General features: G+C 59.4%; 1 protein-coding gene across 2 annotated transcripts; it reads right to left on the bottom strand.

The window, feature by feature from the left end:
• Positions 1-313: 313 nt before the first annotated feature.
• Positions 314-18,544, bottom strand: MYO1F (myosin IF). Of its 2 annotated transcripts, none has more exons than XM_071799618.1 (28): positions 18,328-18,544; positions 12,027-12,164; positions 10,897-10,986; positions 10,323-10,417; positions 9,447-9,534; positions 9,163-9,252; positions 8,883-9,014; positions 8,674-8,808; positions 8,457-8,589; positions 7,645-7,841; positions 7,443-7,523; positions 7,225-7,311; positions 7,003-7,089; positions 6,576-6,743; positions 5,934-6,019; positions 5,489-5,570; positions 5,278-5,384; positions 4,989-5,087; positions 4,771-4,915; positions 4,025-4,139; positions 3,238-3,407; positions 2,970-3,115; positions 2,544-2,690; positions 2,317-2,465; positions 1,969-2,052; positions 1,624-1,825; positions 790-956; positions 314-699 (listed from the first exon to the last, which is right to left on the bottom strand). In XM_071799618.1, the coding sequence occupies exons 1-28, from the start codon at positions 18,535-18,537 to the stop codon at positions 623-625; spliced, it is 3,507 nt and encodes a 1,168-aa protein (XP_071655719.1). In that variant the 5' UTR covers positions 18,538-18,544; the 3' UTR covers positions 314-622. The 2 variants fall into 2 exon arrangements, with proteins under 2 accessions (XP_071655719.1, XP_065714319.2); XM_065858247.2 differs by lacking the exon at positions 18,328-18,544 and adding an exon at positions 16,073-16,158.
• Between the last annotated feature and the right edge of the window lie 116 nt (positions 18,545-18,660).

The following is an 18,660-nucleotide window of genomic DNA, read 5'->3' as shown; positions in this document are numbered from 1 at the left end:
CACCACGGAGGACACAGGATCGCCTGAATCCCTCTGTGCCCCCCATCTCTGGGGCAGGGGCTGTGCTGCTGGGGGGCAGCCCCAGTGGGGCTGTGGGAGGAAGAGGAGGGCTGGGGCCGAGGCTGAGGAAGGGCTGCACCGGAGCGGCTGGCGTCACTTCCTCCGGCGCAGGACCCGTCAGGGGGAGCGGGAGCCGTGCAGGGATGAGCGCGACATATCAGCACCGTCCGTCCTTCTCCCTGCTGCAAACCGCCCGGAACAACCCCCGGATGGACTCAGTGCCCCCCCAAACAACCTCCTCAGATTTGCTGAGTCTGATTATTTACCGTAATTATTAACAATAATTCTATTTATACCCCAGAATCACCAAAGCAGTTCCACTCCCGGAGTATGAAGAAGCAGCAAAGAGCCGGTCCTTGCTGCGCGGAGCCCACCAGCTAAAGCAGCTGCGAGATTCGGTGGCTGCCACTGGCACAGCCCGGGCCAGGGGGCATGCGAAGAAGCGCTTGCGCAGTGCCAGTGTTGGTGGAGAATGGCCATGGAGCCACGACCAGCCCCTTCAGCACAGCCTCGGTAGAGATGGGGTGGGAGGATGGTGATCCCGTCTTTGCCATGTGGCTGCTCAGATCTTCTGCACATAGTTCCCAGGAAAAAGCCCTTCCTTGCCGTGCAGCCGGCCTTTCCACCAGCCGGAGATATCTGGGAAAGGGGGGAAAAAAAAGACCTTGGTGAGGTGTGGTGCTGCCGTGGGGCACGGCGGGGAGGAGCGGGGCAGGGTCCCAGTGGCACCTTCCAGCAGGATGTCAATGACGTCTCCAACGTTGAAGCTGAGCTCGTCCACATCCTGCCCGATGTACTGGTACAGGGCCTGGCAGCGCGGCACCGTCACCTTGGGCTGCGGCTTGGGGCGCCCGGCCGGGGGCGGGCGCTGGCTCAGGCTGCGCCGGCGCTGCATGCTGCGGGCACGGGGGAAATGTGTCCACAGCGGGGACAGGGGGGAGCAGGATGCACTGCACCCTCCGTCCATCCTGCTGTGCCCTGCCAAGGGGGTGCTCTGTGCCTGCAGCTCGGGTGGGTCACAGAATCATAGAATCATTTTGATTGGAAAAGCCCCTCAAAATCATCGAGTCCAACCATTCCCCACCCCCGGCACTGCCCCGTGTCCTGAGAACCTCATGTCCGTCTGTCCAACCCTCCAGGGATGGTGACTCCAGCACTGCCCTGGGCAGCCTGTTCCAATGCCCCACAGCCCTTTGGGGAAGAAATTGTTCCCCACATCCAACCTCAACCTCGCCTGGTGCAACTTGAGGCCGTTTCCTCTGCTCCTGGCGCTTGTTCCTGGGGAGCAGAGCCCGACCCCCCCTGGCTCCAAGCTCCTTTCAGGCAGTTAGAGATCAGAAGGTCTCCCCTCAGCTCCTGTTCTCCAGCTGAACCCCCCCAGTGCCTGGACTGGGAGAATTGGGGTGTGCTAAAGCCTGGGAGATGCTGTTCAGGTTGCCCAGAGCTGGTGGGGCTGTTGCTGGGTCAGGCAGCTGAGCTGCTCGCAGGGGAAAAAGCATCTCCTGGGGCTGATGGTGGTGGTAGGGGAGGATGGGGCTGGGGGGATGTGGGTACAGGACCTACCCGGCCACCCCCTGGTCAGGCACATTGAGGAAATCCATGTTCTGCTCAGACGGGGGTCTCATTTTGGGCTGGCGGCCGGTGTTTCGAGGGGGCAGAGCTGCAGCCGGTGGCCCCCGCGCCTGCTTCTGGGGCGCCGTGTAGGTGTCACGCTGGGCCTGGCCATTGCCGCGTGGGAACTGGGGTGCCCCATTCCTGCAGGTGCCTGGAAGACCCCCCCACACACCGGGGATGGTGCATTACAGGGGGCCCAGGCTCAGCTTGCACCCCCCTGGGAGCGCAGCACTGGCTGGATCCAGCCTGGGGTCCACTCTTCCCCGGACCCCCCCTTGGCACTGCCCTTCTCACCTCTGGGTGCTGGTGGGACATTTCGGGAGGGTGCTGGACACCTGCTGCCACCTCTGCTCTGCGTTGCTCCTTTCCTCGTGGGCTCTGGGGGGGACGTGAGCCCCCAGTTAAGTGCAGGTCCTCAGAGCCAAGCTCCCCACAGTTTGCACTGAGCTCCCCTTTTTCCCCAAAACACCCCATGCTGCCCAATCACCCGAGCAGAACTGGGTCCCTCCTGGGTGAAACACAAACCCCGCAGGGCTGGGGGACACGCTGGCTCGCCCCAATGTCCCCAGGCCTCCTGCTGTGTCCTGTGGCCCCAGTGCTCCTGTCCCCACCACTGCCACCCCCAGGCATCCCGGCACTCACTGGCATTCCTGGGGAGCCCATCCCCAATGCTGACTGTAAGGGTTTTGCCTCCAGCTTTGAGGACAGCCACGTCGCCCTGTCCTCTGACGAAGGTGACATTGCGGGTGCCGCCACCGCCCCAGCCCTCCTTCTTCACCCGAAACTGTAGTCTGGGGAGAGAGGGGTTGTGAGGCCACAGGGACAGGACCTTGTCCTGCTTTGCCACCTCTCCCGTTCTCCGTCCTTACGTGTCCTTGAAGGAGAGGCACAACTTGCTGTGGGTGAGCTCCTCATAGCGTTTACACAACAGGCTGATCAGCTCCGTCTTGAAGATGGACTCCAAAAAACTGTCGGCATCGCTCTCGTGAAGGATGAAGAAATCATCCTGCCTGGTGCTGGGGGAGCAACCCCGGCATGGGGGTGTCAATGGGGGACAAAGCTGGTGCCAACCGGTGCCAGGGTGGAGCTGCGATACCCTGGGGGAACCAGGTCCACCCCAAGCAACTTTTAGGGCGATTGAGCTGGAAACCTCCCTGGCATCCAAAGCTCCATCTGTGGGGAGCCCCCTCCCCATGGCTCGGTGCCTGGCTGCCTTTGCGGGTGAGGGGCTGGGGGCACTGGGGGATGGAGATGCCGGTGGAGCTGGTGGGTGAAGCCCATGCTAAGGGACGCACCTCAGCGAGACGCCGCTCACCGCCTGCAGCTCCACCTTCTTCTTGAGCACCTCCTTGATCTGCCCCTTCTCCGGACCTTTCTTCACCTTCTCCCGCCCGATCACGTAGAAGCACTTGGGGGTGAGGATGAAGTCCCGCTTGATGGGCTGGGAAAGGGGGGAAACAGTGGTGCAGGGCTGTCCGCAGCGGGGCACAAGTCCCCTACACACACCCCACCCAAGGGCAGCCACCATTAGCCACAGCCTGGCCTGTCCCAAGCCCATCGTACCTTAAACCTCCGGTCATACTTAGTGACGGAGTCGGCGAAGTCGATCCGCTCCCGCTTGGCCAGGAACTGGCGCAGCTCCGGCCGCTCCTCCATGCCCAGGTAATCGCCCACGAAATTCCTGTTGATGCTGTTCCTCCTCCGCTCTTTGAAGTTGTAGAGGATGTTGGAGGCTGTGTGGGAACCCGAGGAGATGCTGATGGGACAGGGCTCTGCGCCAGTGTCTCAGCCCTTGGTCCCTCCTGCCCTCCCAAACCAACTGTGGGCTCCATGGGGACCGTGGCAGCAAGAAGCGGGACTTGTTTTATGCCACAGGAAGAATCTGAGCTGCTCGAGCTTGGTTGGCTTTGAAACCCACTAATTGCCCTCAAAAAACTTGTGCTGTGGGAGGGAGGGACCCAGCTGGTGTGTTTTTCCCATTGATTTTTCACTGCATGCTTGGGAGGGTGTGAAAAAGCCAGTGATGGGGTCAGGCAGTGACCACCAGCCTTTCCCATCCCTTGGCAAATGCTGACTCTCAGCTGCTCCTCTCCATCTCCGTACAGGCAATTAAATGAGGAGTGAGACAGCAAGAGGTTCCAGTTTCTGTCCTACAGCTCCTCCCAGGGCTGGAAATAGGAGCAAGAAGTCCGCACCCTCCTTTGCGATGTAGGAAATGACCCTGGGCAGCTCACTGTACTGTCCTTGTTAGTGTCACAATTCGGAGCTGGCTGCTGCTCTGCTAGCGGGGCTGTCCCCAGTGAAGGGCACTCTAAAAGAGGTGTCTGGGTGCCGGTGTCCCCATCTTTACCCTCCTCTCGCATCTGCTCGTATTTCCGGATGGCGACGTGCCGGCGCCAGGCCTTCTGGATCACCCGGGCAAAGCCGTCGAATTTCCGCTCCCGCATCTCTTCAAGGAGGAAAAGCTGTGGGGGTACACGGGGTGATGAGCCAGGGGGCCCCCAGCCCCTGTGCTGCATCACTTGTCACAGAATCACAGATGCTTTGTGTTGAAGGGACCTTCCCAGCTGCCCCAGTGCCCCCCCTGCCATGACAGGGACATCTTCACCAGCTCAGGTTGCTCAGAGCCCCGTCCAGCCTGACCTGGGATGTCTCCAGGGATGGTTCATCCACCACCTCTCTGGCCAACCTGGGCCAGGCTCTCACCACCCTCAGGGCCAACAATTCCTTCCTCATGTCCAGCCTGAATGTCCCTCCTTAGTTTAAAACCATCACCCCTTGTCCTATCACAACAGGCCCTGCTCAAAAGTCTGTCCCCATCTTTCCCTTTTAAGTCCAAAAGTAAGGTCTCCCCAGAGCTTCTCTTCTCCACCTGAACACCCCAACTCTCTCAGCCTGTCCCCAGCAGAGCTGTTCCAGCCTCGGGTCATTCCTGGGGCTCCTCTGGCCCCTCTCCAGCAGCTCCATGTGTGTCCTGTGCTGAGGACCCCGAGCTGGACCAGCACTGCAGGGGGTCTCACTACAGTGATGCCCAGTGTGTGCAGCACCCCCAGGGACGGTGGGTTGTGGGATGAGGGGCAGAGCTTTCTCACCTACCGATTCGGGGTTCTTGACAAACACCTTGCTCCGACCCATCTGGTACTGGTCCGGGTCCATGTTGACGGAGCGCAACAAGTGCTGCACCCCTTGCCGCTCATCCCCACGCCAGGACGGCCACGTCTCAGGGGTGAGGATGGCATAGCTGCCAGGAGAGGGGACGTGAGTCATGGCCACGCTGCGGGGACCCCCAAACCCCCATCCCGGTGGTCTCTCACCGTTGCAGGAATTTGTGGAAGAGTCGGCGGTAGGCGAAACCTGCCCGGCGCACTCGGATGTTCTCCTTCAGCCCCAGGTACTCGACTTGGTGCTTCACCCTGCGGAGCCGGGAGGGACACAGCAGGGGATGGCAGGTGGGTGGGGGACATGCTCAGTGCCTTTGGCCACAGAGGGACCAGCCCAGAGGTGCAGCTTTGGGATGAAAACTGGTCTTGGCTGCATCCCCATCGCTGGGTCCTGCTCCCTGGGCTCCTTCGTCTCCCCAATACATCACGAGGCGCCTGTTACCTGCTCTCCTCCCAGTCCCGGGGTTTCTTGGTCTCGTTGGGCTTGATGCAGCGGATGTAGTGTGGTGTGCACTTCATTAGCGTGTTCACCAGGTCATTTGCCTGTTTCTGTTGCAAGGATCGACCTCTGTAGCGTTAAAGGCATTGGTGGGAGCCCATCACCCTGTTACTGCCTCAGAGGCAGCTACTGTCCCACAGCCTCCGGGACGTACCTTGATTTTGGAGCCTGCAGTGGTCGGTCGTCCCTTTTTGTCAGAATCAAGTTTTTCTGGGAAAAGCATCCGGATGAAACCGCTGAAAAGCAGGTGACAGTCCCTGGGTGAGAGCCGCCAAGCTCCTCAGGCTCAGCAGGTGCTGAGCTGGAACCAGCTCCAGCTCTGCTTGCTGCTGCTGGGAAATCCTGCACTGTCCCCAGGCCGAGCAGATGTGTGCTGGTGAGCACACCCCTTTCCCAGCCCTGTACCCCTGGGTGCTGCTGCACTCAATGGGGGGATGCTGCTGGTACCCACAGGGTGATGCGGGATGCTCAGCACCCTGAGCTGTGGCTCCAGCAGAGGCAGGACCAGCAAAGCTTTATGTTCTGGATGTTGAGGATGTTGCCCTCTGCCCCAGCCCTTTTGGGGTGGCCCCCAGGACTGTGGTGCTGCCAGGACTCACTATTCGCTGCTCTGCATGAGCTCGATCAAGTCGGTGAAGAGCACATCCCGGTTGCGCTCACAGAAGCCGTTCACATCATAGGAGACCTGCGGGCAGGAATCACAGAATCAAAGAATCATTTTAGTTGGAAGAGACTCTTAAGATAATAGAGTCCAACCGTTCCCCCACCCCCGGCACTGCCCCATGTCCTGAGAACCTCATGTCCGTCTGTCCAACCCTCCAGGGATGGTGACTCCAGCACTGCCCTGGGCAGCCTGTTCCAATGCCCCACAGCCCTTTGGGGAAGAAATTGTTCCCAATATTCAATCTAAGCCTCCTGTTCTCCAAGTGAACCCCCCCAGGTCCCTCAGCCGTTTCCATCACACTTGGTGCTCCAGCCCCTTCCCCAGCTCCGTTCCCTTCTCTCAACTCGCTCCAGCACCTCAAGGGCTTTATTGGCATAGAGGGCCAAAAACTGTCACCAGGATTTGAGATTTGGCCTCCCCAGTGCCCAGCACAGGGATGATCACCGCCCTGGGCCTGCTGGCCACACTATTGTCATACAAGCCAGAATACCAGTGGCCTCTTGGCCACCTGGGTGCACGCTGGCTCATGTTCAGCTCAGCGCCGTGGGGTGCAGGATCTGGGTGTGGGGTGCCGCACCTTGCCTGCATAGTGGTGGATGATGAAGCCCGAGCTCCAGCTGTTGAAGTGCTCGTGGGTGCCCACGGCCGCCTGCAGCTTCTGCAGCAGGGTCTGGTCTGCCCCCTCGCCGGTGGCGTGCATGGTGGCACAGACGTCGTCCAGGACACTCATGATCCCAGGGGGGTTCTGGGGGAGGGACAGTGACGCTGTGTGTGTTAAAAGGCTCAATCTTGCACCTGGCTGTGCTCAAGTGCCCTGCACTGATCAAAGTTGCTTCATGCTGAACCACAGCTTAGGACACAGAGCTGCTGCTCTCCCAGGGATGCTCCCTGGTAGGACCAACTAATGCCACCTGTCCCCAGAAGCACCCAGCCCATCCAACACCCCCCTCCCTGGGTGTCTTGGCTCCCCAAGTGAGCACCCCAGGGGAGAGGACGCCACTCACCAGCTTGTTCTCTATCAGGTCGCACACCACCTTGTTGTTGAAGTACTGGATCTGGGTCCACTTGATCCCCTCCTGCACGTATTCCTCCTGGGGAAGCACAGGGAGAGCTGGGGAGACGCCCCACAGCCACCCTTCTCCAGAGCAGCACTGGGACCAGCTGGTGGTGGGGTGCAGGAACTGGGGTGCTGGTGCCGTCCCCCCATAACCCAGTCCCCTCTGTACCTGCTCTGCCTTCAGGGTCAGCTCTATGAAGATCTGCTGCAGCTTCTCATTCACAAAGTTAATGCAGAATTGCTCAAAGCCATTTTTCTGCAAAAGGGCAGAAGATGAAAAAAGTAGATGGGGCTAAATCAGGTGAAGATGCCCCTGCTCATGGCAGGGTTTGCACTGGATGAACTTGGAAGGTCCCTTCCAACCCAAACCATTCTGTGATTCTGTACCTGGAATATTTCGAAGCCATAGATGTCCAGCACCCCGATGCTGTACTCCTCATACGGCTTCTGCATTGCCCGGTTGATAGACTGCAGGGAGAGATGGGATGAGCCCCCTTCACTGGGGTGTATGGTGGTGGGGCCAGGAGCGGATGGTGAGCATCCCCTCCACGCCACAGCCACGCTCAGCCCATCCCCTGGGACCACGCACCTCCACGAGGAAGTCGAAGACGCGGGCGTAGAGCCCCTTGGCCAGGGCGTCCCGGGTGTAAGCCGCCTGCTCCACGTTGAGGGTAACGGTGATGGACTCGGAGCGGCCGCCCCACTTGCTGTCCATTTTCCTGCTGGTGACCTTCTCGTTGAGGCGGCCCTGGTCGATGCCCAGCAGGTAGGCAGGGAAGGCCAGGGCTGGGCGAAAGGGGGGATGGTCAGGGCACCCCGCTCCCTGTACACCCCTGTCATGCTGCCCACAGCCACTGCCGGACACCCCAGTCCTGTCCCACTGCAAAGGACAGCAGTGGTGCAGCAGCTGGGGATGTGGGATGTGATCCTTTCCTCTGCTAAATCACAGCAAGCGACTCCTGACATCTGTCCCCTTGCTAATTCCCTTGCTTCTCCTAAGTAACAACCACCAGGACCAGAGGAAACCAGAGGGTCTGGGAAACAATTTCTTCCCCAAAGGGCTGTGGGGCATTGGAACAGGCTGCCCAGGGCAGTGCTGGAGTCACCATCCCTGGAGGGTTGGACAAACAGACATGAGGTTCTCAGGACATGGGGCAGTGCCAGGGGTGGGTTATGGGTGGACTCAATGATCTCGAGTGTCTCTTCCAGCCAAAATGATTCTGTGGTTGTGCCATTTGCTTGCTACCCCAGTTTCCCCATGTCTAATATGGGGAAGATGCCAGTGCTCCCTATCTCCTCTGCCAGGGGATTTGTGTTATGGGGAGTTGGCGATTCATTGCCAAAGGTCTCTGTGGGTGTCTCCACTTGGCCCCCCTGCAGCAGGGGGAGCTGGCTACTCACAGTCAGCATTTTCCACCCGAGCGTAGTTGCCTTCCTCACGAAAGCTGATGTTGCCCAGGTGTAGGATCCCTGCCACGATCTGCAGCACCAGCTGCTGGTCCTCACCCCGGATGCCGACAACCTGCATGGCGTTCTGGGGACACAGGGACCCCATCAGCCCCCGCTCAATCTCTCTTTTATACCCTTCCTTTGGGGACTCCCCCTCTAGGGCACTCACCATGGTCTCATGGAAGTCGCTACGGTCATCTGTGCCCTCCACCTGGTATGTGTCCGACTGGTTCAGGTAGTAGTAATAATCCGGGCTCATGATCCCCAAGTTCTGCCGCTGCTCTTGGGACGCCCCTTCGATGAGCTGGGACAGAAACAGGGGCTGCGTCACCCGGCCCCTGCAGCAGCTCGGCTGGCTCTGTGTCCCCCCCGCCATACCTGGTAGTAGATGTGGAAATTCCTCTCGCACTCGTTCTGGCTCACCACCCGTGACTTCTCCAGCAGAAAGTTGGAGATCTTCCCGCCATCGGGCTCGCCGCCCCGGCTGAACTGGATCTCAAAGTACTTCCCCTGCCCCGGCACAGCGGCTGCTCAGAGCCGCAGCCGGGGGACCCCTCGCCCCCCACATTCTCTCCCTTTTATCCCACCATACCAGGAGCTTTGCTGGGATGGATCCCAGCTGCAACGTCAACCCTCTGCACCTGCCCCGGTGACTTACGAAGCGGCTGGAGTTGTTGTTGCGGACGGTTTTGGCATTCCCGAAGGCTTCCAGCAGCGGGTTGGACTGCAGGATGATGTCCTTCACGTGCTGGGGGCAGAAGAGGGGAAGGAGCTGAGCAGGTGGGGGCACACACCTGCACCCCACTGCAGCAGCTCTGCCTTCAGGCTGGGGACAAACCAGGGGCTTTGTGTGTCCCCAGCCCTGGAGCCACCATCAGATGAGGGAGCGGTTGGGTTGGGAGGCAAAGCGATGCATGATGGCAGCATGGGGAGCAGCTGTACCTGCACTTTCTCGCCACCCCCGGACACTTTGGAGATGTAGCCCATGATGTATTTGGCTGCCACTGTTTTCCCGGCCCCGCTTTCTCCGCTGTACAAATGTTAAAGCAGAGTTGTGAGACAGCACCTGTCCCTGAGTGCACCAGAGTGCCAGATTAGAGCCAGGGGGTGACAGTGGGTGATGGGGGTTGTGGCCACTCTCCTGCTGTGCACCCTCAATGTGTGGCAGTGCTAATGCTGGGGACAGGGCTGCCCCGGTGCTCTGGGGATGCTCTGGGACAGAACAATGAGGGTGGTGAGAGCCTGGCCCAAGTTGGCCAGAGAGGTGGTGGATGAACCATCCCTGGAGACATCCCAGGCCAGGCTGGACGGGGCTCTGAGCAACCTGGGCTGGTGAAGATGTCCCTGCTCATGGCAGGGGTGGCACAAGATGATCTCTAGGGTCCCTTCCAACCCAAACTATTCTGCAATTCTATGATAAGTGGGGCTGGAGCAAGGCTGGGTGAGCAGCTGCCCTGGGAGCTGTTGTAATTCTTGCTGCTGGATTTTGGAGGGGAGGAGGGAGATTTAGGAGCCTTGAGGGGAAGTCTCTGCCCTTGCCCCACATCCTGATGATTTCCCTTGCAACACTCAACCGGAAAAGACGTGTTGCACAAGGCTTGGGCCCTGCCTGGGACATCCCAGCCGCAGCCCCGTCTGGTGCTCATGGCCCAGGACGCCGGGGTCCCTCCATGGACTCCCGTGTTCTGGGTTCCCTGGGGCCCATCACTGGGCTTCAGCCACCTCTTACCACTGTGTTTAGCTGGCATGACCCCAGGGTGTGGGCACAAAGTGTGACTGGTATCAGGGGGCCCCCAGCTGCACCCACGTACCCCCTACCTGATGATGACGCACTGGTTCTCCCCATCGATCAGCATGTTGCGGTACATATTATCGGTCAGGGCGTAGATATGGGGGGGATTTTCATACTGAGCCTAAACAGGGGACAAGAACAACAGCACTGAGCACAGAGCAGCCATCAGTGACCAAGCCTGAACCTCCCCCGCAAGTCCCCTCAACCCTGCCTACACATTGCACAAGGCGCTGGCACCCAGCAGGGATGGGGAATTAATCTCTTGCCACAAACACGAGGTAATCAGCAGTGCATCAGATGGTTTTCCTCAACCCCCACCCCCTCCTCGGGAAGCTCCTTGTGGCAGAGCTGCTCGCTCGGCCTGAGTTTTCCCATGTTTGGGTTGCTTTGGTGTGTTTTTATAAGCAGAATTTCCCAGGAATGTGGATTTGCTCCAGACTCTCGTTACTGACTCTCCATCAATGTGTTTGGGAAGCACCAACTTCTACAGCACCCAAAGGGAGGATGGGGGCACTCATGGGACACCCCCCAGGTATTTTGTACCAAATTAAACCAAATAAACCCCTTGCCAATCCCCTGAATGTCCCACAGCATCCTCACCGCCCCCTGGTACAGCTCAATCTCCCGGTCGGTGAAGTACGGCATCTGCTTGAAGGGGTTGACGGAGATGAGCACCGGCCCGATGTAGGTCTGAGCAGCAGGTTAAGGTCCACATGTCCTTTGCCATGTCCTGTTGTTCCTTCCTGCCCCGACTGTTGTGTTGGGAGGTGATGCCAGCGGCAACAACAGCAAGAAGGTGTTGGGGGGGTCCCTGCCTCTGCCTGGAAGCTGCACCAGGGATATTGTGAGGGTTTCCAGCTCGGGTGCAGACAGAGCTGCTGCTGCGAGTTGTCCCCAGGGTGCCCCCTGCACCATGGCCAGTGCAGGGCACAGCAGGAGCATCCCTGCAGCTCCCCGGCGTTGTGCTGCCTTAATCTGGCTGCAGATCAGCTCCAAAAGCATCATTTCCAGCATCCCCCAGCCTCCCAGCATTCACCCTCCACTCAGCTGCTCACGCTCATCCGAGTTCCATCTCCATTGTACAAGCAGGGAAACTGAGGCACGGAGAGGGGGGAACTGCTGGCTCCTGCCTTCCTCAGTCCCACCTGCAGCCTCCCCAGGTTACCCAGGATGGAAAAGTGGGGAATTGTGCCTAGAAATGCTGCAGCAGCAGATGGGGATGAGCCCCCAGTGCCCCGGGCGAAGCTGGAGGTTGGGGCCAGAGTGGGGTTCGTGGGGTGACCCCGAATGCTCCGTGTCCTGCTCTTGGCCCACCTGGCAGCAGGGGAGGGGGAAGAGCAGCCGGAGGGCAGGAAGAGAGGGGCTTTTCTGGGAAATGCAGAAGCGTGGGGCGCTGAGTCACGGCCACACGGGCTCTGCGCACAGCAGCACAAAGAACATAGAAAAAGGAAGAGGCCATGTGGGGTATTTCTTTCCTCAAATAAAAAAAAAAAAGCCAACCCCTAAACACACTTAAAGCCCCACGGCTGCCAAAAGAGTGGGGAGGATGGCCACGTCACCACCAGCCCGGGACAGAGCTTCACCTTGTAAGGACAGAGCCGCATCTTCAGGGAAACCACAGCCGCTCGCAGCGGCACTGGGACAGCCCCGGTTTGACCCATGCCCTGGCAAAGCCTTGGAGCAAAGCCCTGCCGCTGCCTGTCCTCGTCCCGCTGCCCCGGGAAGGATACAAAGATGTAATCATCCATAAAACGCTTCTTGAGGTTCTCCACGATGGCCTCCTCGGAGATCTTGGAGAGCAGGACCATGTCGTCCACCCCACTCTGCTTGACATTGTGGCTCTGCCAGTGGAAGCGTTCCTTGCTGCCCTGTGGGGAGAGGGTCACAGCCACTGCCCCGGGGCCACAGGCCTGGATCCAGACCCAGCCACCCCCAAGCTGCTGGTAGAATCACAGAATCACAAAACAGTTTGGGTTGGAGGGACCTTCCCAGCTCCCCCAGTGCCCCCCCTGCCATGACAGGGACATCTTCACCAGCTCAGGGTGCTCAGAGCCCCGTCCAGCCTGGCCTGGGATGTCTCCAGGGATGGTTCATCCACCACCTCTCTGCCCAACCTGGGCCAGGCTCTCACCACCCTCAGGGCCAACAATTCCTTCCTCATGTCCAGCCCGGTCGTTATAACTGACTCCCAGTCCAGCTGTGGCTTCAAACTGGCACCTTCAGCTGGTGCAAAGATGGGTGTTTTGGCCACACTGGGAATTTGCAAAGCTCCAAATCTCAGCTGCGCTGCACCCAGACTTGTCCCATCTCTCTGGCCAGATTCTGCCTCCCTGCAGATCTGGCACCCTAGAGAGAAGCATAGGGCCTGTGGGTGTCTTTATAACATCACTCCTGCTCCTTCTGGAGGTAATGAAGGGCTAATGAAGCAATTACTGCACAGGCTTTGCTGATGAGTCAAAGGGGCAGCAAAAATAACCCAAGAGAAGGCCAAAAATTGCAGCTGGTGGGGGTGTCCCCTTTGCACTGGGGCAGGGGTGTGCCTGTGTCCTTGTCACCCTTTCCAACCTGCCCAGGGAGACACCAGCACCCACTTTCCACCTGCCTACCAGCTTTGTCCTCTGGGGCCATGGGGCAGCAGGAAAACTGGGCTGTGATTTAAGCCCTTGTGGTGCTAAAACCAACCCTTGGGTGGGGGGTAAGATTTCACTGTCCAAAACAGAAAACTGCTCAACGGCCCATTGTCATCGATGCTGCAGAGGAAACACAGCCATGGTGCCCGTGCATCCCCGACGTGGTGCCGGGAGGGGACGTCCCACCTGGACCTGCCCACGGTGTTTCTGTGCCCATATCACCGGTTCTGCTTTCCCCTCAGTGCTCCCGGCACCGATTTCACTTCTCCTCCCCCCCATCGCCCCCAGCCTCTTACTCTTTCCATTTCCCTTTTCTTCTCTTCCCCTTTTGCTTCATTTTCCTGCTGGCTCTCAAGGTTTCAGGCCTCCAGACCTCGATGCTTTCGCACTTTCTCATCTGCCTCTGATTTTCATGGGCTGCCCGCGTCGCCCAGCACCCATCCTCGGATGCTCCGCACAACCCAGCACCATCGCGATGGGGACAAAGGGACCATCCTGGAGGGGTTGGGCAGCATTGCACTGCTCCGCCCGGCTGGGCTGCCGGGCTTTGCAACCCAAAAAAGCACCCATTTCCCTCCCAACTGCAACTCAACACCCCAGAGCTGGCAGAGGGGCTTTTGGGTTTGTTGTCCCATCGCCTTCCCTTGGGACACAGGGACCTGGGTCAGCTCAGGGGGCCCAAGGGGGTTGGGGCTGCTCATGCAGCCTGAAACTGCACCGGGAGCTTCTGCTCTTCCTCCTGTTTGTTGCTTATGGGCTCTTTTCTTGCCCTTCCCCTCCTCTTCCTCCCCTCCATCCTAACAAGCCCCTAGAAAGGACACCTGGGAAAGCATAGATGGGCTCAATCACTCACTCCAGGTCACTCCACTGTCACACAGGGACTGGCAGTGACCCCAGGAGCCTCCCAGCTCCAACCCAACCTGGCCACAACCTCCTGCTTCACGTGGAGCGGGCCAGGGGTCCCACACTTTGGTTTCCCATCCCCTAACTCCATCATCCCCTGGCACAGCCACCCTGGGCTCGAGTGGCTGATTCTGGCACCAAAAAGGCGAATATGAGCATTTCCTGTATTTTAAGCTTGTCGCTTTTGAGCTGGAGTTTCTCCTGCAGTCACACTCCGAGCTGTCAGCAGCGTGTGCCTTCACGACACCTCCTCTTCCTCCAGGTGCAGGGTCGGTGCTTTCCTGGCCAGGGCACCTGGTGCAGCACAGCAGCAAGGAAAGCACCAGCTCGCTTTAAATGAAGGTTTGTCCCCGATATCTGCAGGGCCGCGGTTGTTTCCCCCGGGGTTCTGGGAACACGAAGTCTGCCGGGTTTTCCTCAGAGGTGGCACAGGGGGTTTGCAGGGTCAGGACTCGCTAAGCTGGGGAAAAGCCTCGTGGGGAGGATGGAGAGGAGTGGTGCTCCTTGAATCTGTGACGTGGCCTGTGCTCAGCACCCAGTGAGCCCTTGAGGGGCAGCGGTGGCACAAACTGGGTTTGTTTTCTGAGGTTTGGGCAGCGGTTCCTCAGGTCCCTCCTTTGTCCCCGGCCAAAGTGTCCCCAGGGAAGGGGACTAATGGGTAGCCTGGACCAAATGTCTACATGAGGCCATTTCATCCTCGTGCCAAGAAGGGAGCAGCTTTTGGCAGCCCTTGGCCTGGGCTCGCAGGTGCAATTTGCAGCCACTTTGCACCAGGGACTTTGCTCTGCTGGTGTCCCCATGCACGATCTCATCAGGATCCCCAGCTGCGGGACGGGGACCATCCCCGCTGCCCCTCCCTGGGCTTGCGGATGCACACAGGATGGCTGAGGCAGGGAGGGAGCGGCCCTGTGGCGCTGATCGCAAAACATCATCTGTTTTTCTTCAAAGCTCAGGTCTGACCACCAAAAAACCCTGTGAGCGGGGAGCGGACGCAGCCCAAGGTGGCACCTTTCATTTCAAGATAGGGCAAGCCCAGAGGAGCCAACACCTTAAAACCACAGGAAGCCTCAAGAAGAGCAGCACAGGGTGTTGCATCGCTGTCACCGTCCCCTGGCTCCTGGGGACTGGCAGCGTCTGGGGATGGGGCACTTCCACAGCATTCTGGGCAGGGGTCTGACCCGGAGCTGGGAGCTCATGGCCGCACAGCTCCCCAGCCCGTCGTGAAGCCACAAAACATCATTGTGTCTGTTGTGGTGGTGTGAAGGGGACAGTGTCTTGCAGAAGACAGCGTCTGAGCAGCCTCTTGGAGGTGACAACCACAACTGCGGGGTGGAGAAGGTTCCGTGTCAGCCTGGCCACCGTCCCCTTCCTGGCCGGGCGGAAATGTCTGGGGACAGTGTCACCCCCCGAATGCAGAGGGAGCAGAGCCGTGGGCTGCAGGACGTGGTTGTGGCCACACTGTGCAGACTCTCCATGCCTGAGCATCTGCCTCATTTTGAGAGCTCTTCTCTTCCTCTTCTGCCTCCAGACCAACCTGCAGCTCTGACTGCTGCACCGTGCTCTGCCTATGGCCCCTGTTCCCTGCATGTGCCCTGCGTGCAAGGCCTGACCTTGGGCACCAACACCCAGAAGGTTCCTCCCAGCTTAGAGCCAGACTGGGGGGTACAGCTGCCCCTGGCAGCCCCTGGCACCATGCTCTACCTGCACCCTGCACCAGCACCATGCTTTGCCTGCATCCTGCAACACGCTCTGCCTGCACCCTGCACCAGCACCATGCTCTGCCTGCACCACAAGCATTGAAACCAGAAGCACTGGTGGGAAGTTGGGCCAAGAGGAACACAAGGCTTCTCTCTCCTGCGGGTACCGCACTGGTGACAGCAAAATCAAAACCGCTTTGTGTCGGCCCGTCTTCACCATCTGGTGCCCTCTGTCCTGCTCAGGTCAGTGCTCCCAGGGGCACCAACCCTGTGCCCAGCACCCAGCACCCATCCCTGGCTGCTCCCCACCGCTGCCTCAGCCCCAGCTCCGCTCCCTGTCCCCAGCCCCAGGCAGCATCATCCCCTCTCCAGTGGGGACACTGGAGGGGTTCCTGGCACCTCCCAGAAAGCAGCAAAGGACCACGATGGGTGCAGGAGAGGACAGGGCTGACCCAGCCCCAAGGGGGCAGGAGGAGAGGGTGACACCCCAGGGTGCCCGAGGGGGCTGGGGTGGGGGGAGCCCAGCGAGGGACCCCGTGCACTCACCATGGTGTCCCTGCGTCCCTCCCGCGCACAGGGCACACGGGGCTCCTGTCACCGAGGGCTCGGGGCCATCCCCAGGCACTTTGTGTTTCTGACTACAAATTGCAACTGATTTTTTTTTTCTTTCCTCCTCCCACTTCCTCATTTTGTGCCAAACTGGGGGTGGGGAGGATGAGGGTGGCTCTGTGCTGCGGGGGGGCCTTGGCATGGCCCCGCCCAGGGTGACCCCACCTTTGCGGCACACGGTGTCACTGAGCTGGGGGAGCAGGGGATGCTGGGCAGAGACTGCAGGGATGCCCAGAAACTCCACAAAACAATCCCCCCGCCCTGAGGTGACGCTTTGATGTGACCCCCTCCAGGAGCAGCCAGTCAGTGCTGGGGCTGCTCTGCTTTAAGGTGGTTTCAGGAGCAAGATGCTCTTGGTTGCCGTGGTGTCCCCACCGTGACTGCAGAGCCGGAGCTCCTGCAAACCCTGTGCACGTGGACCCATCTTCATGGAACCACAGACTGTTTGTGTTGAAGGGACCTTCCCAGTGTCACCCCTGCCATGAGCAGGGACATCTTCACCAGCTCAGCTCCTGCACAGCCCACCCCAGTGCTGCGCTCTCCCCTGCCCATCCTGGTGACACGTGGGACAGTGACCGGGATGGGGGGTGACCATCCAGCCCCCTTGCCCTGGCAGGACACCTTGGGGACCAGAGAGGGTGGAAGACCCAGAGGTAAGGGAAAGGTGTGACGCCATGTGGGGACAGCACGTGGCTGCTTTACACACAGAGATCCCAGAGCCACTGTTCTTTTTCCTATATATCAGCCTCTGCATTGCAGAGCAGAGGGTGCTGGAAGGAGCACGCAGCCTTCCACCAGCGCCAGGGCTGGAGGAGAGAGGATATTGCCAATCAGTGGGGCCTGATCTGGAATTTACGGCAAATTCTAGAAGTTATGGCACATTCTGGAATGTATGGCACATTCCGGAAATGCCAGGCTTGGGACAGCCCACCAGCAGGCTGGAAGGGAAGAAAACCGGTCATGTTAGAGCTGGTGGCGGCTTCAGCTTCTGTTGACCAGAGCAGCGGTTCCTCCCCAAAGCAGGTGTGGGGTGAGTGGGACCCCCCGTGGTGGGACTGGGCAGGGGCTCAGGGCCCTTCAGCCATGGGCAACCTGCTCTTCCCTCTCTCAGACCAAGCACCCGACAGCCACAGGCACCCACGTGCCATCACAATGTCCTCCTGATGTCACAAACCACCTCCTCGCTGCCCATTGTCCCCCCGCCCCATAAAAAGGCAGGTGGCCCTGGCCACCATGCCAGTGTTTGCATCTGCAGCACTGGCAGTCGGAGCAGGACGGAGCAGTGAAGCCCCAGGCAGCGATCGCTGTCTTCTGCGGCCCAACAAAGCTGCCCCATGGAGGCTCAGGGCGACTACAAGCGATGCCAAATCGTAGAAGACCTGTGGAAACTCTTGAGTTTTCAGTTAAAAACCACAGAGGATGGCACAGAGCCCACAGCGATGAAACCTATGGAAGAGCAGGAGGAAGCCATGGAGGTGGAACCACTTCCAACAGAGCGCATCGGGTACCGCAGTGCTGAGCCCAGGCTGTGCTTGAAGAAGGGGGCTCGTCGTGCTGGGAGGGTCTGGCCCCATCCAAGGCTCTATCGGCCAAGCTCCTCAGTAGCAGTCAGGTACGATACTGCAGGTGGGAAGCCAAGGTTGTAGTGCAGCCAGCAATCCACCCATCCACCCATCCATCCATCCCCCTTCAAACGTGGTGGAGCTTCAAGTCCTCCTTGGACTCTTCCCACCCTGCACTGCCCATCTTCCCCCAGATATTCATGGGGTGTCTCCCCTGCTCTTTGCAGCGTGCAGGCGGACGGGCAGCGCCAGGAGGTCACACTACAGAAACCATCCTCGGTGAGCACACACCCTGTGCTGGGCACGTGTCTCATCAGCAGAGTTTGCAGAAGACAAAGGATCAGAGCATTCCTGAGAGCTCTCCTCCAATAAACCTGTTCTAGCCTTGGCCTCCAAATCACAGAATGTCCTGAGTTGGAAAGGACCTGCAAGGATCATCGAGTCCAACTGCTGTCCGTGCATAAGACAACCCCAAAATTCACACCATGTGTCTGAGGGCTACAAAACCATGACTACGGGAATGATAAACTTCCAGCCAACCTGAAATTGTGCAGGGAAGCATCAGCGCTTGTTTCAGTTCATTGCAGTTCTTCAAACCAACCCCTTCCTAACATCCCAAACCAGCCTTACCAATGCGGGGTCTGTGTGCCCTGGGGGTCTGCCAAGGAGAAGCCACTTCCTACATGTTGTGCAGCAGCTCTGGGTGGATCTGCGCATCTCCAACCTGCTCTGGTCACTGTGGCTGCAGGAAAAACCCTGCCCTGCTGCCCAAACCCCCTGCAGCCTCAGCACCAGGAGCGTCGCTCCCCAAACCCCCTGCAGCCTCAGCACCAGGAGCATCACTGCCCAAACCCCCTGCAGCCTCAGCACCAGGAGCATCGCTGCCCAAACCCCCTGCAGCCTCAGCACCAGGAGCATCGCTCCCCAAACCCCCTGCAGCCTCAGCACCAGGAGCATCACTGC

Source organism: Patagioenas fasciata, chromosome 27 (genome assembly GCF_037038585.1).
Source record: "Patagioenas fasciata isolate bPatFas1 chromosome 27, bPatFas1.hap1, whole genome shotgun sequence".
NCBI classification, from domain to species: Eukaryota; Metazoa; Chordata; class Aves; order Columbiformes; family Columbidae; genus Patagioenas; species Patagioenas fasciata.
This window is presented reverse-complemented; position numbering and strand designations above follow the sequence as displayed.